Source organism: Protopterus annectens, chromosome 3.part1, assembly GCF_019279795.1.
Source record: "Protopterus annectens isolate FY-2018-M chromosome 3.part1, PAN1.0, whole genome shotgun sequence".
In the NCBI taxonomy this organism is placed as follows: domain Eukaryota; kingdom Metazoa; phylum Chordata; order Ceratodontiformes; family Protopteridae; genus Protopterus; species Protopterus annectens.
This window is the reverse complement of record NC_056732.1, coordinates 1,001,601,367-1,001,628,534: the sequence shown is the minus strand read 5'-3', so window position 1 is coordinate 1,001,628,534 and position 27,168 is coordinate 1,001,601,367. Positions and strand designations below refer to the sequence as shown.

Below are 27,168 nucleotides of genomic sequence, written 5' to 3'. Positions count from 1 at the left end.
TGAGTTATGCTTCCCAGGTGGATTGCCATTCTAGCAAATGTAGCTATGATGCTACTGATTCCTCTTCTCAGGCAGGTGCATCAGGGTCTATTGTGCAAAGGTACTCCTGGTTTTAGTTACAATTTCTTCCCGAGCATATAAAAGATAAGTTGCTAGATTCTCCCTTGGATACTCAGAATTTATTTGGTTCTTCTGCTGCAGAGCTTTTTAAAACTTTATCAAAAGGTTATTCAGGACCTCAAACTTTTCTTTCCCTTATCCCTAAGTTTCAAAGGAATTATATTTCTAAATCATCCTTTGTCTGTAGGCAGCAGAAGCCTCCCCTAAGGGGCAATAGATCTTCAAAAAGTTTGTTTACTGATAAGCCTGCACAGGATTCTAGCAGATAGCTAACAAGTCTGTTTCCATTGGACATTCATCCATCCCTGCTCATTGATGTCATTCTGTCAGGTTAACTCTATCTTATCCCATCTGGCAGCAGATCACCATGGATTCCTGGGTTATTGTTTAATACAAAAGGGTTACTTCTTGGTTTAGAAATCCCTTCCACCCTTTTCAGGGATTCCTTATACTGCTGTTTGGTTTTCTACAGCTCAGATAGTCTTTACCAAATGTCTGGCTGTAGTCATATCCAGTCATAGGTTACTGCAGAATCCATACTATCCAGATTGCTCTGTATTTGGATGACCTTCTTATTCAAGCACCTTCCCAGCAGCTTCTTCTTTAGAATCTCAACTTTACCATGCTTCTGCTTTGAAGTGTGTGCTTCACCACCCTCAGTCTCAAAAAGACCTGTTCTGACTTTTTCACAAGATTAAGTTTTATTGGGATGCAAGATTTGGGCACTGCCTGTGATAGATTTTTTTCTTCCTCCCAAGGTCACCTCTTGGCAGCTTTCTTCCAGTCTCTTCTTCCTTTACAAGTGGAGTCTGTAAGAGAATTTCTGAGTTGTTCTGGGGCAAATGGCCTCCACCATTCCTATGGTTTGTTTCACTAGGCTCCACATGAGAAAGCTTCATTGGTCTCTAAAGACAATCTGACTTCAAAATTGCCATCCTCTGGAATTTCCCATTCTGTTTTTGCCTTCATCAGAGTCATCAGATTTCTCTGAATCCAGGCCTACCCATTCAAGCCCCCCCCCCCCAAGGAACTGAATACCAATACTTCAGATCTGGGTTGGGGGACTTGTTTCAGCAACATCATTGTCCACTGAGTGTGGTCTCTCCAACAAATGTTGGACTACATAAACATCAAATATATGAGGGGTCTTCTTTTAGCTCTTCAAGCTCTGCATTCCGTCTGGGCTCTGGGTCCACTCTGTGTTTACATAGACAACACTACTGTCATGTGGTACATAAATAAACAAGGGAGGACAAAGTCTTACCTTCTTTGCTTACTAGCTTTTTTTGTCTGGGAGTTTACTATCCACATTCTTCTATACTTCAGGCAGTTTACATTCCCTCAGAGCACAATATAATAGCAGACAACCTTAGCAGGTCAAGGGCGGACCCAAAATCATGTTGGTGACTCCTTTTTGGCCCAGACAGCACTGGTTCCCCCTTCAGTTTCATCTGACCAGAGGCAATCATCACAAGTTACTTCACAGGATTGATCTCCTGTCAGAGGATAAGGGCTCTTTCATTACCCTCATCTGGTCACCCTACATTTGACACTTTGGGTGAAAGGGTTTTGATTCTTTTTCCTTGTTTTCTGAGGACATGCTTCAGGTATGACAGGAGGCAAGAAAACCCACAACTAGAAAATCTGATGTTACTAAATGGAAAACATTTTCTATTTGCAGTCACAGGCTTGAACAATACCCTATTTTAGTGGGCATTCCTACTGTTCTTTCTTATCTGTGTGAGTGCTCAATTTTGGACTGGCATATTCATCTGCTAAAGCTCATTTGTCAGCCATTTCTGGTTATCTGCCCTTGGATCCGTCACTTTCCTCTAGATTTGAAGTTAAGCAATTTTTGAAAGGCGTCTTTCATTTTAGGCCCTCACAAAACCCATTCAACCTTCCTGGGATCTTAATCTGTTCTGGAAAAGTTAACTCAGTCTCCTTTCGAACCTGCAGCTTCTTCTGCTTTGCAGTTCCATACTTGAAGACTATTTTGTGATGGCTCTTACTTCTACTCAGAGAGTCTATCAACTCCATTCCCTCATGGCAATTCCCCCTTTTTTGTTGTTTTCTCAGAGATAAAGTTTCTGTTTGCACCAGTTATTCTTTTATATCCAGGGCGGTCAGTTTGTCGTTAAATTAGTCAGTCCACCATCCTTCATTTTTCACTTCGCCTCGGAATCCTGCTGAGAGGATTACACATACCTTAGATTTGCATAGACAGCTCAGATATTATCAGGATTACAATAAAGATGTCAGGAACTCTGAGTAACCTTTTGTTTCTGTTTGTGTTAAAGATTCTATTTAGCTATTTTTACTCCAGCCATCTCCTCTTGGATTTGTAGGGCTATTTCTTTTTTGTTTTGTTTTGGGGTTTTTTTCATGGTAAGCAGCTTTCTTCTTCAGTTTGTGTTCATTCTACCAGGGCAGTAATCTCTTCTGGTGCATTTTTCAAGGGTCTGGATGCTAGTTCCATTTTGTTAGCTGCGACTTGGTCTTTTGTCCATACTTTTACTAAATGCTACAAGTTAGATGAAATGTCTAAGGCCAGAGCTGGAGTTGCCAGGGCCATCCATCATTTTTTTTTTTTGGAGGGTTCTTCTGTTGCTTTCTCCTCCCATTCTCTACAGTAGCTTTTATACTCTTCCTTTAGTAAGGAAAACTGCAACAGTGATAAGAATGGACATGTTACAGTTGTGTAAGAATGTATCATAACAGTAGATGTCCTAATTGTCACTTTTGCAGTATTACATCCCTCCCTCCTTTACCCTTTTTCTGTTCTATTTTCTTGCCCTCTGGCCAAGATGTCCTTTTTTTCTCCCCTTTCTGGATGCACATGTCCTTTATTTTGTATTCCTCGTATTCCTCTTGGGTTGGTCTGGTTCCCCTGTGGCAATTAAGTTCTGAGGATTAGGCTCTGTGCAGTGCCTGTAAGAGCCTAAGGCTTTGGTATGCTGGCTGTATGGACTGCTATCCTTGGTAGCATATCCCTTTAAAAAGGAATACTGCAATAGTGAAAAGTAGGACATCTACTGTAATAAAGTTCTTACACAACTTACTTTCATAAGATTTGTTTTGCAAGCTTTTTGTGTTATAGGCTCCCATCAATCACAGTCAAAGAAGCAAGACAATGTCAAGGCGATAGTAAAAAATAATCTCGTACAAGAGCAAAAAACAAAAAAGTTTCTGCTATTGAAGCAAGTTTTTTTGGGCCAACATGACATTACAAAATCAGGTGATGGTTTAACTAAATCAGAAAAGGTAAGCAAACAAATTGAATAAGGAGCAACCTCCTGTTACATTGACTAATAATAATAACAGTAATAATAACATTGATCTTCTTTCTGAACTAATGGTCTTCTCAGAGCAAATAAAAACTATATAGCTGGATAGAAGATTATCCAGCAAAAATGAAAACATTCATACTGTTATTAAAAAAAGTAATGATTCCATACTTTGCAAGATATTTCTTGTGACACAGATGTCATAGATAAAGACCATAAAAAGGCATAAGTAAATGATGTATTTGTAGCTCATAGTGTGTGTTGTACCTTTAAGAAGTACTCCAGCCAGTGGGCACTTGAATATTAGTACTGAGAACTTGCAAGCAAGAGTGCCATTTTGAGTGAGCAACCAGAGTGAAATCATGTATGTGTGCAGCAGTCAGTCAGTTAGTTAGTTTAATGTTCCAGTCTTCCATCCAGATGTGTTTTTGTGTAATAAACTACTTAAACAAACACCCAAGCCTCATCATTTTTTTCAAATACAGAAGACGAGCGACATGGTTTCAGAATGGGATCTGAAGTCAAAAGCACAGTCAGTAATGGAGGAATATACATGAGTGGATCATCCGAAGCAACAGGTCAGAAACGTATTCCAGGTACTAAAACTCACTTAAATGATTTTTTACACAATGAATATACAACTAAGCATTCAAAACATTCAAAACTAATTTCTAATTAAATGAAATATCCAAAACTGTGACATATTGATAAAAATATTCAAAATAGTTACGAAAATGTTTGAAACAATATCAGAATTGCATAAAATGTATAAAAAAGGGAGAATAACTGTATTTTTTGCAATGTACTACTTTTTCGCATTAACTAAAGCTATTCGAAATGTCCGAAGCATGCACAGTGTAAGTGTGTGCAGTATTACTGTGCAGTTATTTTGTAAAGTACAGTCATGTCAAAGAAAATATTATGCATTTGAATATTATTACATGTACCTGGTGTGTGTGAATGTCCATACATAATTACCAGGGCCAAGATTGCACTGTGTTTAAAAGTAATTTTTGGACATAGCAGAAGGATTTCTCAGACCAAGTCTGTTTGTGTTTGATAACAATATTGCAGAAAATTGGAGAGTGTTTGAGCAAGAGTATGATATTTTCATACAAGCTGCTTTTTCTGATAAAGACACACATACAAAGGCATTTATTCTGCTTAACTTAGTTGGCTCAGAAGCCAATGAAAGAGAGCATTCATTTGTGTATGCACCTGCTATGTTTGCAGGGGAGGTGGAAGACTGCCATATTGTGGTACAGGCTGAAATGTGGGAAGACCCTGAGGCTTAAAATGTAAATTTAGAGAAATGTGCAACCCCCAAAGAAATGTTACAGTGGAAAGGCACATATTTTACACAAGAGATCAAAAGCCTGGTGAAACTTTTGCAGCATATATAACTGATTTGAGAAACAAGGCTGCAACATGCAGATTTGGTGATCTGAGAGATGAGTTGATAAAAGACAGGCTTGTGTGTGGTGTTAAAGATGATGCAGTGAGAAAGATTTTACTTTGAGACAATGATTTAATGTTAAACAAGACCATTGAGATTTTGTCAGATGTATGAACTCACAGAAAAGCACACGAATATGCTTACAAATGAGAAAGACACACATAGTTTCTTCCAGTGCTAATGTAGATAATATGCATCATAAGGTTAAAAGATACAGGCCAAAGGGTATAGCTGTCACAGCCAGAGCTTCAGTAAAGCCCAGGGAATGCTCAGTAAAGCAGTGGTATTACTTAGCAAAACCTGTAGCACACCTTATAGTCAACTGTCGTAATTATGGAGGTAGCCATGAACCCAAATGAAAAAAGTGCTTAGCTTTTGGTCAACAGTGCCATAAATGTAAAAAGTGGAATCATTTCAGAAAGCATTGTAAATCTAAAGGGACACATTCTTTTATTAAAAGAGAGCATTCAAAAAAGCAAATTGATTAATTAGAAAGCTGCAACCCTACTTTTTATATTTATGATGTGTCTGTGCTTGATGAAATAGTCAATGCAGTAGATTTGTGGGCAAAGAATGAATCATTTTGTACTGTTCGGTTTAATGGGAGACCTGTTGAGCTTAAAGTAGATATTGGTTCAAAATGCAATGCTATGTCAGTAGAAATGTTTGCTAGAGTAAAAGCTGGAGAACAACTTAATCTGGCAAAGTGTATGAAGCTTGTTGCTTATGGTGGTGAAGAGATTTAAACCGAAGGCTCAGTAGTGCTTTCATGTTACTCTGCTGGGAACAGCTATGACTCGCAGTTTTACATAGTCAAGAGGCATGTGCAGTCATTATTAGGCCTCAAATGCAGTTTGAAAATGGGGCTACTTTCATTTAATAAAGAAGTCCACCATGTAATCTTGAATTGTAACAGCTCAAATTTCACCCAAACCATTTTTTTTGAGTATGCTGATATTTTTCAAGACAAACTAGGCAAACTCCCAGTTGTGTACTCCATGAAGTTAGACCATGAGGTAAGCCCAGTCATCAGACCAGCATGGAAAGTTCCTGAAGCTATGCAGAATAGAGTCAAAGCTGAGCTAGACAGAATGGTGCAGCTAGGAGTAATTTGTCCAGTAGAAGAACCATCTGAATGGGTATCTTCCATGGTAGTAGCTCATAAGAAAAGTTCAGATGATATTACAATATGTATTGATCCAAGAAATTTGAACAAAGCACTAAAATGACCTCATCATCCAATGTGTAGAGTTGAAGAAGTTTCTGCCCTCATGCCAAATGCCACTGTTTTTTCTGTCTTAGATGCAAAGAGTTCATTTTGGCAAATTTTGCTTGATCGAAAATCTTCATTGCTAACCACATTCAATACACCATTTGGAAGGTACAGATTTTTGACAATACCATTTGGAATAAATTCTGGCAGTGAAGTCTTCCAATGTGCGATGGAGCAATTTTTTCTGGCTATCCATGTGCTATTATAGTACATGATATTCTTGTAGGAAGCAATGGTGAAGTCAAACATGATAGAAACCTCAGGAAAGTCCTGGAACATGCTCGTGAAGTGAATCTTAATTTGAATCATTAGAAATGTAAATTCAGGCTACTAGAAGTTACTTATGCGGGTCATTTGTTTACCAGTTCAGGCTTATGACCACTTCCTTCTAAGCAAACCGCAATTCTTGAGATGCCAAATTCAGACAACACCCAAGCCTTGCAACGTTTTTTTTGGCATAGTCAACTATTTAGGCAAGTTTATTCCAGATTTGAGTCAACTGTAATGTAAATGTAACCTGGTCCTGGTTAGAACAACACCAAAGAGCATTCAATGTCCTGAAACAGAAAATTGCCACTCCACCCATGTTAGGATACTATGATGTTCACAAACCAGTTACTCTTTCCTGTGATGCTTCAAAGTTTGGTCTTGGTGCAGTCATTCTTCAAGCAAGTAGACCAGCAGCCTATGCATCGAGAACTCTAACCCAAATTGAGATGCACTATGCTCAAATAGAGAAAGAGCTCTTGGCAATTGTGTTTACACGTTCGAAGTTCCATGATTATATTTATGGCCGATTTATCCAAACTGAAACTGACCACCAACCTTTGGTCACTATTTTTAAAAAGCCAATGTATACAGCTCCTGTGAGATTGCAATGCATGATGTTAAAATTGCAAAAGTACAATTTCAATCTTGTTTACACAAAAGGCAAACTTCTTTATCTTGCTGATACTGTATCCCGATTGTCCAAAAAAAATAAAAAAAAAAACACTGAACAGCATGATTCAAAGATTATTTTATTTATTTATTTATTTTACATTTGTTAACCGGGATAGTCTGACTGGATATAAGTCCATTTTCAGTGGAGGCACAGGGAGAAATGCTCCAAGAGATAACATTTTTTATAGTTAACAGACAATACATTAAATATTAGTAGAAAGCAGCTTACACAAATGTTAGTATACGACAATATGGTACTTACTTTGAGACATAGTAGAGCAAAATGGAAGAGAGTACATTGGACAACATTCATGAGATACATTTCTTTCACCTCTAGAGAAGCTGGATGTACAATTAGTCGTACTGTCTTAAGTTAAGGCAATACATCTGAATTTATGGACATTATAGGTCTGTAGCTAAACTGTGAATCTGGTTGGTAATAGCAAAATACTGAAGTACTAGCCAGGGGTGATACAGGAGTATAGTGTGTTATTCATTTTCATTTCAAAGTATTTCACTTTAAAGATTCAGAGAAACTTTATTGTAATTTAGGACCACACAAGTGCAGCCTAAACAAAATTACAAATGTCAGCTCACTAGAAAAATGCAGTGCAAATAATGTAGACACAGCGGTATCAGAGAATAACATGAGAAAGAAAATAACAGGTATGACATGCAAGGGGTAGTTGACATCACATAAACACACTCAATACCCATTACCCAATGATAACTAATAAATAAAAAATAAATACCCAGCACCAAACCCCTTCACTGTTAAGACAGAGCATAAATAGACTAGTGAATAGCAGCTGTTTAGTTACTGTATTGCACAGTATTGCATGGGAATGGGAAACCTGATTTTGAAGTCATGGAAGTCAGAAATTTTTCTTCCACATGTCTTGATGAGCTTAGAATTCACACAGCTTCAGATCCAATTGTTCAGAAGCTCAACCACTTTATCAGTCAAGCATGGCTGTCAAAGCAGTCTTGTTTGCCACTAGATGTGCAGCAGTAAAAAAAAAAAAGATGTGATTTTGATGGAAGATGGTATTATCATGAAAGATCCAAAAGTGATTGTTCCAAAATCCTTGCAGCAAAAGTATATCAAGATCTTACAATGTGGTCACCCAGGAACTGATTCCACCAAAAGAAGGGCGAGAGGACTAGTATTTTGGCCTTCTATGTCAAAAGATATTGAGAAGGAAATATCATCATGTTCTGTTTATAATAGTACTAAACTGCATCAACAAAAAGATCCACTTCAAGTTAAGCCAGATTCCTGAACTACCTTGGTCAACAGTAGGTTCATAGGTTGGTTCATAGGTTCATAGGTTGGTACTAGGCTATCGGCCCTAGGGCCTATACAAGCCTAGCCATAACAATTCCCCAGATATTTCTTCCCACAATATTTACATCTCTGGACCCCTGTCTAGCAGGTACTGACATGATCCCCGGGGTGAATTTCCTATATAGGTTTATAGGTTGGTACTGGGCTATCAGCCCTAGGGCCTATACAAGCCTAGCCAAGTAGCCACAGATGTTTTTGGTCAACATTACTTAGTGTTAGTAGACTCTTATTTAAATTGGTTTGAGATTGACCTACTTCCTAACCTGACATCCAGTACTGTCATTACTAAGTTGAAAAGACATTTTTCTGAATATGATAGTCCACACAGTCATTTATGACAATGGTGCACAGTTTACAAGTCAGCAGTTCAAACGATTTGCTGAAACGTGGGACTTTCTTCATGTTATTAGTAGTCCTGAATACCCACAATCAAATGGCTTTGCTGAACGTTCAGTTCAAAGTGCAAAACAGCTGGTAGAGAAATCCAAATGAGACAATACTGATGTTTTTCTAAACTTGCTTAATCTCAGAAATATTCCTCGCAGTAATTTACGTGGTTCACCAGTTCGGAGACTTATGTCGAGACATACCAGAACCACACTACCAATCAGTAAGAATTTGTTGGTTCCATGTGCAAAAAACAACAAAGCAGTAAAATCTCAACTTCTAACAAAGTGTTTGTCCAAATGTCCTATTATGACAAAACCATCAAACCTCTGAATCCGTTGAAAGAAGGACAGATTGGACTTGTGAAACATTTGTGTGAGGAACCAAGACTGTACATCATGGAATCGCAAAGGATGGAATTTAGGCAGAATCGGAAACACTTATTACTGATGTCTGAGCCAGTGTTACAGCATCTTGCCTGTAATGGCGACTCTAATTTTCAGAGTGACTTGTCCAATGTTTCTGTTCCAGAGAACATTTCATCTTCTGTTCCTCGTCCTGAAAGTATCCCTGAAAATCCTGAAGCAGAACATTCCCCACTGATTGTCCCTGTTGCTAAATCCACGTCTAATTATTATATTATGTGGTCAGGTCGTATCTCAGGACATAATCCTGGATACACTGCAACCAGGACATGATTGTTTTTCTTTATTATTGTCTGTGTAATTTGCATGCCTATTCAATTGTCATTGTCATTGCAAGACAGTTTGGTCAAAGAGAGAAGATGTGGATCAGAGTGTGTGCTGTACCTTTAAGAAGCATTCCAGTCAGTGGGCATGTGCATATAAGTAGTGAGCATGTGCAAGCAAGAGTGCTATTTTGAGTGAGCAGCCAGAATGAAAGCATATATGTGTGTAGCAGTCAGTTAAAGTTCAATGTTCTAGTATTCCATCCAGATATGTTTGTGTGTAATAAATTTCTTAAATGAACACCCAAGCCTCATCCTTCCCTGCCTTAAGCTTAGGCTTGATAGACACTCTATCATTCAGACCTGGGTGGCAGTCAGCTCTAAGTCTAATAGAACACAGTGCATTGTGTGCATGTGGCCAGATAGATCACGTGCATGGTATCACAGGTAGCATTTACTTGAAACGTGTACTGCTGTGAACTAATGGGATGTATAAACATATTAGTTTCATTAATGTATTCACAGTACTTACATTTGTGACATTTCATAGTAACATCTTCTTCTCCTGAAGTTGACCTGTCCATTCTACTGGGGCCACACAACATCCTATGTAAGTTAAGTTTATTTTTATATATAAACTTGGGATGATCATCAATGATGTTAGAAATTCTAGGATCTGTTAGCAATATTTCCCAATGTTTATTATAAATATCTCTAATTTTTTTCACATTTTGTGTGTAGTAAATGGGTACTCTAATACTGTTAACATCATAAATACTCATAGCTTTAAATGCAGAATTATTACTGCATTCTCCAAAATATGGCATGGCTCTACCTGTTCTTAACTCATCAATTTCTGACATGCCTGCATCAGTTTCAGTCATACTATATGAACGATCTAAGAACTTCAGTTTTAACTGATTAATTTCATTTTTAAAATCAGTGCCATTAGAATGTAAACGGGATGCCCTTATAGCCTGACCCTTAATAATATTGTGAAAAATATGTTCAGGATGCATACTGCTTCTAAGTAAATAAGTGTTCCTATAGCAGCTTTTTCTGAACACTCCTGTATTTAAAAAAACATTGGGTAACTTTTTTACAAATACGTCCAGATATGAGATTTTTTCTCTGGATTTAACCATTGTAAACTTTAAATAATCAGTGACTGTATTCATCTCGTCCAAGAGTTCTGCGAGTAAATTCTCATCTGTTTCCCAAATAAGGAAAAGGTCATCTACAAAACGTGTATAAAACAGTACGTGTTCTTTGAATTTACTCATCTGAAACAAATGTGTATATTCCCATTCTGCCATGACTAGGTTGGCGTAACTATTGGCACAAGAAGTGCCCATAGCCACGCCATCCCGTTGTATATAGAGTTGACCATCAAAAGTAAAAACATTATTCATCAGAACAATTTGCATCAAATCGCAGATAACTTCTATTTTACTTCTAGAATAGGTGCCATCTCTTTCTAAGCACCTTTTAATACTTTCAACCCCTTCTTTATTAGGGATAACTGTAAACAGCGACCGAACATCCAAAGTCACTAAAAAGTTACTGTCCCATCCCTGTCTTTTAGGCATCCTTTCATATAGGGTAACCAAAAATTGTTTTGTATCCCTTAAAATGTGTACATGTTTATTCACAATGGGCCTAAGAATATACTCTAAATATAATGAAATAGGCTCAGTCACCCAACCAAAACGGATCAGAAGCTTAGGGATAGAATCAGGGAACACTTGTATAAGATCAGGACAGGATCCAATAACAATGCACTATCCAAACATGTCAGTAATACTTCTAAGGAACATTGCTTCAAGTTCCAAGTAATACAGGTTTATCCTATTACTGTTCGGTGTGGTGACATCTGTAACAGAACAGAATTGAAAGAAGTTGATTGGATTATTAGACTTAGAGCTGACTGCCACCCAGGTTTGAATGACAGAGTGTCTGTCAAGCCTAAGCTTAAGGCAAGGAAGTTACGTTCCTGCCGTTGATTATTTTTGCAGTGATATGCTTATGGATTTGTATGTGGATACATTTTAGACATCTGTACATATCCCACTCCCCCCTCCCCAGTGGTATTCCTTCAGAATCCAGTATATGTTATGTATATTATCTGTTTAATTTATTGTGTTTGCTTAGGAACATGAGCTCTATGGGTAGCGGCACATTATCTTTGCTAGATTTTGTATATAATTTATTGTGTTTGCTTAGGAACATGAGCTCTATGGGTAGCGGCACATTATCTTTGCTAGATTTGTTTAAGATTGCATTATTTATATAGGTACACTATCTGGTTATTATTCATTTATGGACAGTCTATTTAGTTATGCAGCTTGAGTTGTAAATGACAGTGCCCCTAAAATTTCTTATGGTAAAATTTTTATGGTTGATTTTTTATATAATTAAACAAATGTGTTTTAGATGCATGAGCAAGATGGGATGCAGTATGCAATGCTTGTTGATAACATTTGAATAAGCATTCCATAAACTTTTTTACCATGGTATTAGATTTTTAAAAGTTTAATAGACAGGATTTTCCTGTTTTTAGTACTTTTAATAGTTTTGCATGTACGTATTTTGTACGTAATAGGCTTTTAAAATCTTAACGCTACCACTTTATTTTATTTAAACTATTCCTTAACAGGAAATGACATCATTTTTTCAAATGGAAAGTGTATTTATGTACCTTGTTTGCATAGCATTTTCAATGGCCTGAGGAAGACTATTGTTGAAAGCGCTCACCTTTTTATGTTAATTAAAGTTTATTCCGCCTAACGCTTGGTTGCTCTTGATTTTGGAACTTTGTTACAAGCTATTGTTAGACGAAGGGAAGCAGTTGTCTTTACCTGTGCTGATTTTGCTGTTTGAAACTGCTGTTCAGAGTGTTGAAAGGACTATTTCAGAGTGGTGAATCTCCAGGTTTGAAGAACTACGCACCTGCCATTTGGATTTTTTCCAGTTGGATTTATTTAGCTGAATAACGTACTTGTTGTGACTGCCTGTTTGTGCCTTCCATTTTTTACCTTTATTTATTACTTCTTTCCTTGGGAAGGTACAGTGGTGCACCTTTTTTTTTATATATTTTTTTTATATATTTCTTAAAGTTTACAACATTGGTGGGGGGGAGCAGGCAATTCCAAAAGAAGGCTTATACAGTGCCTCAAGTAATATATGCAAATCATGAAATACACAAGTCTTTTAGGACAGTCTTCTGCCTGCACGTGATTCCAAAAGATTTGGAGAAAGCATTGCTTCAAACACTGGGGCAGAGCACTCTAGAAAGTTAAGCATGTTATGAATGTAGCCCATATAATTTACTACATGTTGTAGCATCCACAGTGTTAATATGACAGTAAGAGTATGCAAGATCAGCAGCATTTTTAACAAGCTTGATAGCTACATAGTAATGTGTGTCAGGATGTGGACATAGTCTGTTTTGACTGAGTGTCCAGTGATGATCATGCACATTGTTTCAAAAAGTAAATGAAAAACTTTTGTTTATGTTTTGCATGGGAGGCAGAGTGGTGCATCATTTATTGTTGCCTCTTGGTGCTTGTTTCTTCTGTTTATTTCTTGGTTACGGTGCCTTTTATATGGAATCCATATGTTCTCCTTGTGTCTGTGGGATTTTGTTAGATGTTTTCTTTTTCTCACATTCCAGCAAATATGACTGTGATGACCCCCTACTTAAACCTGTGGCAGCAACTAAGAAGACTCAGTCCCCACCACTGTCTCTGGTAAGAGAGGATCACTGAAAGCAGGGATAAAAGACATGATTTCCCCTAAGGGTACACTGGGAACAGTCTCCAAACCTGGGACTGAATTATTTGCTTCAATCCAGATCCCGAAATGAGTCTTCACAGTACCCACTGCAGAACACGTTGTCCCAGTTCTAGGTATTTGACACACTCACTCTTAAATATTTGATATTTGATAATGACACATGCAAGCACTCTTAGGAAAGACTGGCACAGATGTACCTGCTATGTTCTCTTTCCCAAATTATACGGTAACACTGCCACCAGTCAAAATACCAAGATACCCTTCAAAATGGGTATTCAATTATATTGGTCAAAATAAATCTTGATATGTAACGTAGCATGTAATCCAAACAGTCAGGCTTTTCGGAGTGGCCCTAGTGTTATCACAATAAGCAGGTTACTAAAAGTACTTTCTAAATAACCAGCCACAATAGAAGGTAGTAAAATATTTAATAAAATAAAATGATTTAAAATATATGTACACTGAATAACTGATTTCAGTAAACCACAGAGTTTCACACACTGGAATTACAAAAATAACACTGTAGGATAAGTTTCACACTGATGGAAGAAAAACTCTATCTAACTGTAGATCCCTAACTGTCTAAATATTAACTGTCCCTGAGTAATCTAATTAACTCAGCAAGGCAAGATGATACCCTTCTGCAAGGCAAAATAAGGATATATGTCCACTCTTCAGGCTGTCTGGTCCTCTGCAACTGGAATAGCAAATTCTCTTATTTCTGCTGAACAGCTCTGAAAACTCTGAGTGATAAATACTAATCTGGAAAACAATCACTGACTAGTGCAACAACTGCTGCAACTCAACTCATCTCAACTAAACTCAACTCAACTCAACTGCAACTTAACAGAAATGTCTCAGAATCTGCTTTTTATAGCATAATTGTATTTAAAAAGTCAAAGAAAGCTGTTATAAAAATCTACTATGTCATTTCAGACTTTTGAAAAGTAAACAAAAACAGCTGCTATGGAGATTCCATTCTTTTCACCTCTGGCACACGATGACATCACCTTTGCTCAGCTGACTGGCACAACCTGCAATCAGATTTCTTTTTAAGACATGTACATTTGGTCAGCCAGAAAACACAGTTTGATTCTTACATTCTACACAAATTTATTTGTTTGCATTTGTTAACCGGGTAGTGTCCGACTGGGTCAGAAACCCGTTTTCAGCGGAGACCTGGGGGGGAAGCCCCAGAATAGTACAAAAATAGTTAAAAGTATAGATAAACAGTTATGCCAAATATCAAAAAGGACATTTAAAATATGTTTAATGATCACAGAAATATTAGAAGAAATAACTAGCTATACATAGTAAGTAAAATTAAAAACTTAAAAGTTAAGGATTAAGAACAAATGTAAAAAATAAAAATAGGTAGTTAACATGTACATTATCCAAGAGGATACAAATCAAAGAAATAATCAAAAAACAAAAACTTATTTACAATATTATAGCTAGACATGCTGGCATTTATAACACAGGGTAATTTATAATTATTTACAAGTATTTACAAAACTGCAGCCAGACAAGCTAGCACAGATAACAATATCTGGTAGCCTTACATTGACATACATAGGTAAATTGACATCCTCCATAGCACCTCTACCTTTGCATGTAGAATGAGAATGAGTGAATATTTGCATCCTACAAGGGTTGGGCACCACATTCAAAAGAGCATCTGTTCCTTGCACAAACTGAGTGCCACTATAGACTTTGGCTGTCATGTAACCTAGCACTGGATTAAGTGAGTAATGGGAAAGTGAATGAACAATCATGTACTATATATTCCTCTCATATAAATGTGTGTCCCATCAGTGTTATTGTACTCCCTTCATGCTCCATGCCCATCTGTTGTTTCTCTTTCTCATTCATTTTTATGTGTCATGGAACTCCTCATCTTAATCTTTGTATCACTACACCCTGCCAATATACATAAACTGGTGATGGTAAGCAAGATTTACAGATCAGCACATTTATTATGTGCTTACTTATCTCTCTTATGGTTCATAGGCTGTTACTAGGCTAATGACCACTACGGCCTTTATAAGCTTAGCCACATACCACAAACCCATTTGGATCATGAGTATCATGGACGTCTATATGATGGGGGTGTTAGTAGGGAAGTTACTAAGGGATTTGCTCAGTGCAAGATCTGTAGCTGTCTGGGACACATATTCTGAAAGCTGCATTATGTCTCTTTTTCATATAATTCAGTGAGGTACAGCTCAGGTGATTTATACCCATATGGATTTTGGAACCTGGGGTGCAATGACTTTAGTGCATGTGTGATATTGCAGATCTTGGCTCCAGATAGGCAACTGTTATCTTCTCCTTGTCTAACCTGGTGAGTGGAGCATCTGTGTGTCGCACAATGGTTTCTACAATGAAAAGAAGTGATGTATATGCTTGCCTTATGAGCTTTGCTCTTAGTGAACCATTTAGGTATAGGCTTATGTGAGATGTGTGGTGTTTCATTTGGTTTGTTTTTCAGTGACTGATGAAGAGGAGTGTTGGCGTTAGGCAATTTTTGATGCCTTTCAGATTTGGGAAGGTTTCTTTTAGTTACTTCAGCATAAACAATGCATGTGTGTGTGTGTGTGTGTGTGTGTGTGTGTGTGTGTCTGTCTGTGTGTGTGTGTGTGTGTGTGTGTGTGTGTGTGTGTGTGTGTGTGTGTGTGTGTGTGTGTCGTGAGTGGTATGTGAAGTATGTAATGTAGATATTCTTGACAATCTTGTTTCCATGTGTAATTTTTTGCCTCTAAGAAAGTTGGGTACTGTGCTGTTTTCTTTAATGATTAACTGATTGGCTGAGACCATGAGACAATTTCTGCATTGCCTTAGGATGCCCAGATCTACCAAGCTAGCTACAGAGATATTCGGAAATTGCATATCCATGTTACCTGGTTCTGTAATAGATTGGGCTGCTTAGGATTAAGGATTGGGTTTTTACAGGGCTCTCCTAGGGTAGTTCCTGTGGTTAAGGGCAAGATGTTTTACAGTGCTATACTAATCGATAAGTAAGATAGCTGCTCTATACTTAATGCTGTACATTGCCACATTGTTAACACGTATTGGAACTAATGCCAACTTTATAGGGCCATTTTTATATCTAGGCATTTGCTGCTATACAGGGCACTGCTGACTGCAGCTGCTCAGTGTGCAGCTCCATTCAAAATTGCCTGATTTATAGCAGAGGAAAAAAACTTGAAAACTGACTCCTATGTCCTCTAGCCAATAAATTATTACACTAGCTCCCTGAAGTGCTTCCCAACTCAGAGAGACCAAGTAAACACCTTCTGCCAGAAGTTGGGTGATCCTGGAATGTCTTAATGTAAAAGTACAGCAAAAGTAGCTATCAAGTGCAGAGTAAACAACAAACAACTAAGCCTCTGGCTAGCAACTAAGAAGACTCAGTCCCCACCACTGTCTCTGGTAAGAGAGCATCACTGAAAGCAGGGATAGAACACATGATTTCCCCTAGGGGTACACTGGGAGCAGGCTCCAAACCTGGGACTGAATTATTTGCTTCAATCCAGATCCCGAAATGAGTCTTCACACTACCCACTGCAGAACACTGTGTCCCAGTTCTAGGTATTTGACACACTCACTCTTAAATATTTGATATTTGATAATGACACATGCAAGCACTCTTGAGAAAGACTGGCACAGATTTACCTGCTATGTTCTCTTTCCCAAATTATACAGTAACACTGCCACCAGTCAAAATACCACGATACCCTTCAAAAGGGGTATTCAATTATATTGGTCAAAATAAATCTTGATATGTAACGTAGCATGTAATCCAAACAGTCAGGCTTTTCAGAGTGGCCCTTGTGTTATCACAATAAGCAGGTTACTAAAAGTACTTTCTAAATAACCAGCCACAATAGAAGGTAGTAAAATATTTAATAAATAAAAATGATTTAAAATATATGTACACTGAATAACTGATTTCAATAAACCACAGAGTTTCTCACACCGGAAATATAAAAATAACACTGTAGGATAAGTTTCACACTGATGGAAGAAAAACTCTAACTGTAGATCCCTAACTGTCTAAATATTAACTGTCCCTGAGTAATCTAATTAACTCAGCAAGGGAAGATGATACCCTTCTGCAAGGTAAAATAAGGATATATGTCCACTCTTCAGGCTGTTGTCCGGTCCTCTGCAACTGGAATAGCAAATTCTCTTATTTCTGCTGAACAGCTCTGAAAACTCTGAGTGATAAATACTAATCTGGAAAACAACCACTGAAAAGTGCAACAACTGCTGCAACTCAACTCTTTTATTTAAAAAGTCACAGAAAGCTGTTATAAAAATCTACTATGTCATTTCAGACTTTTGAAAAGTAAACAAAAACAGCCGCTGTGGAGATTCCATTCTTTTCACCTCTGGCACACGATGACATCACCTTTGCTCAGCTGATTGGCACAACCTGCAATCAGATTTCTTTTTAAGACATGTACATTTGGTCAGCCAGAAACACTGTTTGATTCTTACATTCTACACAAATTTATTCATTTGCATTTGTTAACTGGGTAGTGTCCGACTGGGTCAGAAACCCGTTTTCAGCGGAGACCTGGGGGGAAAGCCCCAGAACAGTACAAAAATAGTTAAAAGTATAGATAAACAGTTATGCCAAATATCAAAAAGTACATTTAAAAATATGTTTAATGATCACAGAAATATTAGAAGGAATAACTAGCTATACATAGTAAGTAAAAATTAAAAACTTAAAAGTTAAAAATTAAGAACAAATGTAAAAAATAAAAATAGGTAGTTAACATGTACATTATCCAAGAGGATACATATCAAAGAAATAATCAAAAAACATAAACTTATTTACAAAATTATAGCTAGTCATGCTGGCATTTATAACACAGGGTAATTTACAATTATTTACAAGTATTTACAAAACTGCAGTCAGACAAGCTAGCACAGATAACAATATCTGGTAGCCTTACATTGACATACATAGGTAAATTGACATCCTCCATAGCACCTCTACCTTTGCATGTAGAATGAGAATGAGTGAATATTTGCATCCTACAAGGGTTGGATACCACGTTCAAAAGAGCATCTGTTCCTTGCACAAACTGAGTGCCACTATAGACTTTGGCTGTCATGTAACCTAGCACTGGATTAAGTGAGTAATGGGAAAGTGAATGAACAATAATGTACTATATATTCCTCTCATATAAATGTGTATCCCATCAGTGTTATTGTACTCCCTTCATGCTCCATACCCATCTGTTGTTTCTCTTTCTCATTCATTTTTATGTGTCATGGAACTCCTCATCTTAATCTTTGTACCACTACACCTTGCCAATATACATAAACTGGTGATGGTAAGCAAGATTTACAGATCAGCACATTTATTATGTGCTTACTTATCTCTCTTATGGTTCATAGGCTGTTACTAGGCTAATGACCATTACGGCCTTTGTAAGCTTAGCCACATACCACAAACCCATTTGGATCACGAGTATCATAGACGTCTATGTGGGGGGGGGGTGTTAGTAGGGAAGTTACTAAAGGATTTGCTCAGTGCAAGACCTGTAGCTGTCTGGGACACATATTCTGAAAGCTGCATTATGTCTCTTTTTCATATAATTCAGTGAGGTACAGCTCAGGTGATTTACACCCATATGGATTTTGGAACCTGGGGTGCAATGACTTTAGTGCATGCGTGATATTGCAGATCTTGGCTCCAGATAGGCAATTGTTATCTTCTCCTTGTCTAACCTGGTGAGCAGAGCATCTGTGTGTCGCACAATGGTTTCTACAATGAAAAGAAGTGATGTATATGCTTGCCTTATGGGTTTTGCTCTTAGGGAACCATTTGGGTATAGGCTTATGTGAGATGTGTGGTGTTTCTTTTGGTTTGTTTTTCAGTGACTGATGAAAAACAGTGTTGCCGTTAGGCAATTTTTGATGCCTTTCAGATTTTAGTTACTTCAGCATAAAACAATGCATGTGTGTGTGTGTGTGTGTGTGTGTGTGTGTGTGTGTGTGTGTGTGTGTGTATGTGTGTGGTGAGTGGTATGTGAGGTATGTAATGTAGATATTCTTGACAATCTTGTTTCCATGTGTAATTTTTGCCTCTAAGAAAGTTGGTTACTGTGCTGTTTTTTTTAATGATTAACTGATTGGCTGAGACCATGAGACAATTTCTACATTGCCTTAGGATGCCCAGATCTACCAAGCTAGCTACAGAGATATTAGGAAATTGCATATCCATGTTACCTGGTTCTGTAATAGATTGGGCTGCTTAGGATTAAGGATTGGGTTTTTACAGGGCTCTCGTAGGGTAGTTCCTGTGGTTAAGGGCAAGATGTTTTACAGTGCTATACTAATCGATAAGTAAGATAGCTGCTCTATACTTAATGCTGTACATTGCCACATTGTTAACACGTATTGGACCTAATGCCAACTTTATAGGGCCATTTTTATATCTAGGCATTTGCTGCTATACAGGGCACTGCTGACTGCTGCTGCTCAGTGTGCAGCTCCATTCAAAATTGCCTGATTTATAGCAGAGGAAAAAAGCTTCAAAACTGACTCCTATGTCCTCTAGCCAATAAATTATTACACTTTCTCCCTGAAGTGCTTCCCAACTCAGAGAGACCAAGTAAACACCTTCTGCCAGAAGTTAGGTGATCCTGGAATGTCTTAATGTAAAAGCACAGCAAAAGTAGCTATCAAGTGCAGAGTAAACAACAAACAACTAAGTCTCTGGCTAATTCACCCACCTGCAAGATGATCTGGAGGGAAACATTTGCTACACACAACCTCTGATAGCTTTATGTTTCAGGCATGAAAGGCCTAAGCCAGGGCAATTAAGAACATGGAAAAAGTACACAGAAACACATTCTGGGGTGCCTAGTCGAATATACGGAGTTGAAGTCCAGTCTACAATCTCACCCGCAGTACCTGTTAAGGTTTTTGTGAAGATTTTTCTGTTTGATGAGGCAATATTTTCATATGCCATACTGCTTGGGTGACACTGGTTTATGCTAAGAAGTCCCTAGTTGGAGTGTCATACTTTTAAGACCTGTATTGAGTGAATAATATATTTTATTAACATTGAATGTTATGGAATTGCATTAGTTGTATCCAGTGGTTCTTGCACTTGGGACTGAAATTGATTAAAAGTGCAGTGATTGAGGACTGAAATTGGTTGATTATTCAGTACTATTCAGTACCTTGACCCTTTTCATTAATACGAATTTATGAGCATGTCTGCATTTTAGGCTTGGGACAGAAATTCCATCTTATTGGAGAATCTCCTCAACTCTGACCTGAACCTTTTGGAATTTAGCCTATGTTTTTTTCTGGGTTGTTATTGTCCCTGTTGAGGTAGATCATCAAAGTAACTTCATTATTCCAACTTGCTGAAATCTGTCTAATGAGACAGATTCATTGAAACCTGCATCAGCCTATTAAATGCACTAAGAAACAACACATTTATGAGATTTAGACAAGAAGATGGGTGTTAAATTTGTAAAAGGTTTTGCTAAAATGTATAGATATGGGCATTTTGCAGTTTATATTTCATAGAAGTAATTAGAACCACTTCAGAGTTCTAAAATATTTCTTCTCCAGTAATAGATTTGTAAAGGTGGGACTGTCTGTAATATCAGTAAATTGAATATCAAAAAGCATCAGGGCTAAATGATTTGTTCTGAAATTGCCTGCATGATTAACTGGTTATCTGCTTAGTATGCAGGGGAGCTTCCAAATTGTTGGAAAGAATAACATGATACCCTGTATATATGAGAAAGGAAGCAGTAATTCTGTATGTAGTTTGTTATGTTTAACAATAACACTGCCATTCAAGTGCTCACTGGCTTTTGAGAGATTCTGCTTTTCTTCAAAATATCTGTGAAAATGTTACGCTTTATGTTACTGTACGACCTGAAAGGAAATTATAACACAATAGATGCTAACTCCACAAGTAAGGAACCCTTCCCCTGTACAAGATCTCCCAAATCAATTACTACACCTCTGAAGTTGCACAGTAAGAATAAATAAATGTGCCTGGTAAAGTTTTAGACAACGTATCATCATTTCTGTAGTGGTCTTTTGTAATTTTCTATTTAACAGACTGGATTTTTATACTTTAGAATCCTGCAAGTATGTTTATTTCATAGAGTAAAATAAAGTTCTGTGTGGGTTGTCAGTTTGTGTTAAGTTGTGTTGCTCATTTACTGACTGTACACCACAGATGGCTAGAGCCCTGACTTTGTCCCAGCCAACCAGGGCACAGGTTGTGGCCTGGGCACTAGAGGAGCAAGTCAGGAAGGAAAGAGAATTAAGAGGCATAACCTGCTCACCTCTGCCAGGAGGAGATATTGTTTGGTATGTAAGAGGGGGTTATCTCCCTCTAATAAATCTGTGGTGAAGACTGTGGGAGCCTAGTGGGAGTAATCTGCTCAAAGCCTGTGTGGCTGATTCATTCTTAGACGTCGATGCTAGTCCTATGCTACATACATTAGATGCCGCTCTTTAGAGCACTTATGCAACCTACAGAGGGGACATCAGAGTATAATAAAAGTCCTAAAATGGATGTCTGCTTTATGGCTATGTCATGGTTGACTCTTGCCTGTTTGGGAGCAAATTTTCTATGTCACAACAGGTGTGTGTAATACATGTTGCCTGATTGAAGCTGAATATTGTGAATATGCCAAATAATATTGACATGAGCAGCAGTTATAAGGCAGTGTTTTTGTTTTCTCTGTTTGGCACACTGACATAACACCATGAGTGTCTGAAACTGCATTAGATCAATCATGATATTTATTTGATCTCTCCACAGAACTGTATGCTACTTGGAGGGCGGAAAAACACAGATGTCCCTTTGGAAGGCTATCTTGTGGCACCAATACAGAGGATTTGCAAATACCCACTGCTTTTGAAGGTAATTTTGGTTTCTTTCATATTCCACTAAAACCTTTTAAATCAGAAGTTACTTTTTTAAGGGAATTCTTTAAATGGAAAAGAAATGACAAACCTAATATAATACTTTGTATGAAATTTCACGTGCATATTTGAAGGTCCAGTGATGCAGCTTTTTCTGTTGACTTGCATGCTAGTACAATAAAAGCCTTGATCTGCCAGTAGGTAATGTTTATGTTTAGGTATCCCTTACCACAAAAAGTCTTATAAGACTTGATATAATCTTGCAGTTATTGAGTAGCAGACTTTGTTCGAGCCTTGTTTTTTTGGCTTAGATGTAGCAGATCTAATGCCAGCTCACTGAATAAGATTTACTGACAACATATTGAATGTTATATTTAGTAAAACTTCAAAAGGACAAACTTCCCTTAATGACTGCAGAGTGCACCAGTCCCTTATAAGTTATGCTAGTTTCTTCCCATCTGTCTTGATAGTTCTTGTGCTAGTAATTGGTGACTGGCATTTAAAATGTTCCACTGAATGGAGTCTTGCAATAGAAAACTTTAATTTACAAATACTACCCCCAACCAGTATAGTCTTCCACCCTCACCAAGTGCACTGCATACTACTGTACCTGATGTGTTCCAAACTGTAAATGCAGTTATAAAATGCATTCAAGATGGATGAATGGTAGTTCCTTCCCAGTCTAAAAAATCTTCATTCTTTCTTAAATAAAAAGCAGTCTATTATATCTGACAGTTCCTCTCACAATGCAGAGCCATGACCTAGCATCCACACATAACCCAGACCTGCAAAATACATACCTGTAACATCCAGCAAACCGAAATGTGAAGACACAGCTCCGTAAATACCAAAGTTTATTGGAATCCAAAAGTAAAATAAAACAGCATTAACGCCTTTTAGCAAAATTGTCACAAGCCAAACAGCGTTTTCGTCAGGTTAAGCGACTTCATCAGATGACCAGTACATATCAACTCTCCATTTTTATAGCAAAACATCGTTATTCAATTAATCAGTTAATTAATTAATTATTTAAAACAAGATATTTCCCTACCTTATTGGGTGAAACATAGCAGCAAAAGAATATATAACAGTAAAAAAATATATATATATTTATTTTATCATTATTAAGAAATGCAAACCAAGACCAAATTCTAAATTACGTATACCTTACCGATATTACCCTTTCAAGGAACATAATTCAAAAATTCATACTATCATTTTGTAAGAATGTATGGATTTTCTTATATATATCATAAAAACCATCTCATGTTAAAAATCATTTCATGTTAAAAAACAAATTAATTATTTGGTTTCAATACTATTTCTATAATAAATAGATAAATAAATAAATAAATATTTTGAATCTTGTAGGAACTCTCTTAAAAATATTAAATATAAATAGTCATTTAAAATATACAGATCTTTAAAATATAGGAATCGTCACAGTATTGAGGGAACAAATACATAAAAATATATAAATTTCATATACAATATGTATAAGTAGTGACATCTAGTGGTGGGAAGCCTTAATTACATCCACTACCTATAATTTAGCTGCTCTTAATCTCAGTAGTGGCAGTATGGATACTTTGTCATTTAATCCTGGAAATTTATCCGAATTCAAAGTCAACTGCCACCACAACTCTCTATATTCCACTCTATCTTCCCAAGGTCCACCCCTGATGTCCTTCTTGATTTGTTCAATTATTAAAAAATTGTATTTATATTCCCTACATACTTTACTATGTTTATAAAGTGCGTTGCTCTATTTGCCAGTGGAAATGTCATACATATGTTCGTAAATCCTTCTTTGGAGAGCCCTCTCTGTCTTACTTATATAGAAGGAATTACAAACTCCACAAACGGCTAAATATATTATACCTTTAGTCTCACAGTTGAAATATTCAGGACTTTTTATCCATTTGTTTCTACTTTCAATATAATGTCCTTCTTTGTTTATAACATGACAACACTGGCTACAACGTCCACATTTGTATGTACCTTTTTTATTTCTATTTTTATTTTTGCTGTGTCCATATTTAGTTTCTAAAATATTACCCAAACTTTGGGAATTCTTATATATAACCTTCCTAGGGATTTTAGCTAAACCATCAATATCTGTTAAACATGTGAATCTGTCCCACTCCCTAAAAAATATTTTTCTGATTCCATTATTCAGCCCATTATATTCCAGAATCAATGCCTGTGTAAGATCCTCTCCATTTTTGGATTTTTCATGACTTATGGCGGTAAATTCTTCTCCTTCACCCCTTACCTCTTCTACCACCTTGTTACAGTATATGGGGGCAAATCTATCTTTTCGTCCTATCTCAACTTCTTTCCTAATCCCTTTAATGAATGCAGCAGGATAACCTCTTTCTTTAAACATACTTTCCAGAAGATCACATTCTTTCTGGAAATCTACATCTGAGCTAGTCATCCTGCTGCCTCTAACAAACTGCCCTTTGACTATGTTTTTCTTACAATGTTTAGGGTGAGCACTTTGGTAGTGCAAATAGGAGTTACAAAAGGTGTCCTTCCTATATATTTTAGTCTCAAACTTACTGCCCTCCTTGTACATTTCCAAGTCCAAATATGTCATTTTATTTTCAGATATCTTATGTGTAAATTTTAAGAAACAGGTGGTGTTATTCATATATTTTATAAACTCATCTAGTTTTTCTAACCCTGCTGTCCAAAAAATTACAATATCATCCAGGAATCTTTTATAAAGAATCCAACATGATTTGTACTCAGAATCTATTATGTATTTCTCCTCCCATTTGGCCAAAACAAGGTTAGCATAGGAGGGGGCACAAGCTGCCCCCATAGCGACTCCTTTAATCTGTTGGAAGAACTCACCTTTAAAATGAATGTAATTGTATTTCAATACTAGATCAATAAGCCAAAGACTGGCTAGTTTATCTTTATGTGTCATTCTCTCGTATTCGAAAACTATTTCCTCTAACATTTCCTTACCTTCCATCTAGGGGATGGAGGAAAAAAGATCAATAACATCAATGGTGATAAATAACACATTAACCTGCCACTTACATTTATTGAGATCTTTCAACAGGTCCCATGAGTCTTTTAATATACTTATTCTATTGATCCATATAGGCTTTAATTTTAAATCAACATATTTAGCTAGTGCTTGGGTCTTTGATCCTTCAGCTGACACTATTGGGCGGAGTGGGGGATCCTCTTTATTTTAATGTATTTTCGGGATCCCAAAGGCCGTGGGAATCCTTGGTTTATCAACTTTTAGATATTTATAGCTATTATGATCTATAAGTTCTTCCTGTAACATATCATAGAGATCCAGATCAATCTTATTATATGCTATATTGATCTCATTTATGGATGCAGTTACATATCTATCCTCTTCCCATAATAGGGAATACATTTTACTATTGTATAACATATTGTCCATGATTACGATGCCTCCCCCTTTATCAGGTTTCATGACCCTTATGTCAGTATTGTGTTTCATATCATTTAACAATTCTTTTTCTTGTTTAGTAATATTCTCTTCCCATTTACAGCTGTTTCCATGTTTCCTAATTTCTCCCTCCAAGACCTTCTCCAGATTTTTTAACTGGGGGTGAAGTGGGGGATTCTAAATACTTTTTTCTTTTCAAAACATCCCTATAAACAAAGTGATTGTTAGGAAGGGTAATACTGAAATTCACTTTCCTCAGGAACAATTTAATATCAAGTATACTTTTTGTAACGTCTCCTTTGCTATAAGGAATGAATTTTAAACCTTTGGAAAGCAAGGTGAAATGTTCTCTTTTTATTATAACCTTACTAAAGTTATAAATGAAAAAATTGTCCCATGTATGACATTGTCCTTCAGTTACTATATTGTTACAATTGACCTTGCTAACATCAGCATCTGGGTAGGTTGGGAGGGTGTTTAAAATCTCCCCCTCCCCCTTCTCCCTCCATTCTTCTGAAAATTTGTGTACTGTGGGGCCTGTCTGTTTAATAACCTTTCAGACCTCCTTAAGGGGGGAAATGCTTGATCATATTCCCTATCATATTCCGGATATATTTCATTCCTACCATCCTGAGCCTCCAAATTAGGCTCTATGTCCAAGTTATCAATTCTATCCTGATAATAATTATTATAATTGTTTTGATGACTAAATCCCCGAGGTTTAGGGTAACAAATCTGGTTTTCATATTCTTTTAAGTCCCTTTGTAGGTTTTTCATTTTCCTGTTAATAATATCATTACATTTTTGATCAATATCTTTTCTTAAATCATAATACTTTTTTCTTTCATCCTGTATTCCAAAAATTAAGTCATTTTGGATGTACTGGTCCAATATCTCTATGTCTTTATGTATACCTTCTTGAACTCTACCATTTTCTTTAATAATTAACCTGAGCACATCAAGACCACATTTATTAAAAACTTCACATAACTCTTTATAATACTCTGAGTCATATACAACATTGTTAGGGAATTTGAACACACGAAAGCCTTTAGGCACAATATCTCTGGATATACATTCCCTTAAATATTCATTCTCTATTTCTAGAGATCTAAATTTAAACATTAATTTGTTTAAATGTTCCAATTTATTCTTATAAGTTCCATCCATAAGGTTTTGTTGTCCATTATGTAGCTCTTTGGAATTAAAATTGAAATTAAACAAAGGCTTAGACCGTAACCAGTCTTTAGTATCTTTTAGATTAACTTCACCGGAAAAGACAGTACCTTGTGAAGGCGCAATGTCCCTGCAAGCACCTCCTTCCGTATTAGTGCTCCTCACTCCATGGTTACCTAGTTGGAAAATATTAGGTGTATTTTCAGGTTGAAAAGTTTCTCCGGGGTCGCCGACGTCAACATTACCGCCAATAAGCTCCCCTTGCTTGTTATGGTTTTGGCTTGTGACAATTTTGCTAAAAGGCGTTAATGCTGTTTTATTTTACTTTT

General features: G+C 36.8%; 1 protein-coding gene across 1 annotated transcript in view; it reads left to right on the top strand.

The window, feature by feature from the left end:
• Nucleotides 1-27,168, top strand: part of PREX2 (phosphatidylinositol-3,4,5-trisphosphate dependent Rac exchange factor 2) — a 1,787,099-nt gene that overhangs the window by 76,162 nt on the left and 1,683,769 nt on the right. Inside the window, exon 5 of the mRNA XM_044066265.1 lies at nucleotides 22,118-22,219. Coding sequence (XP_043922200.1) covers nucleotides 22,118-22,219 — 102 coding nt within the window. The remainder of the gene's footprint in view (nucleotides 1-22,117; nucleotides 22,220-27,168) is intronic.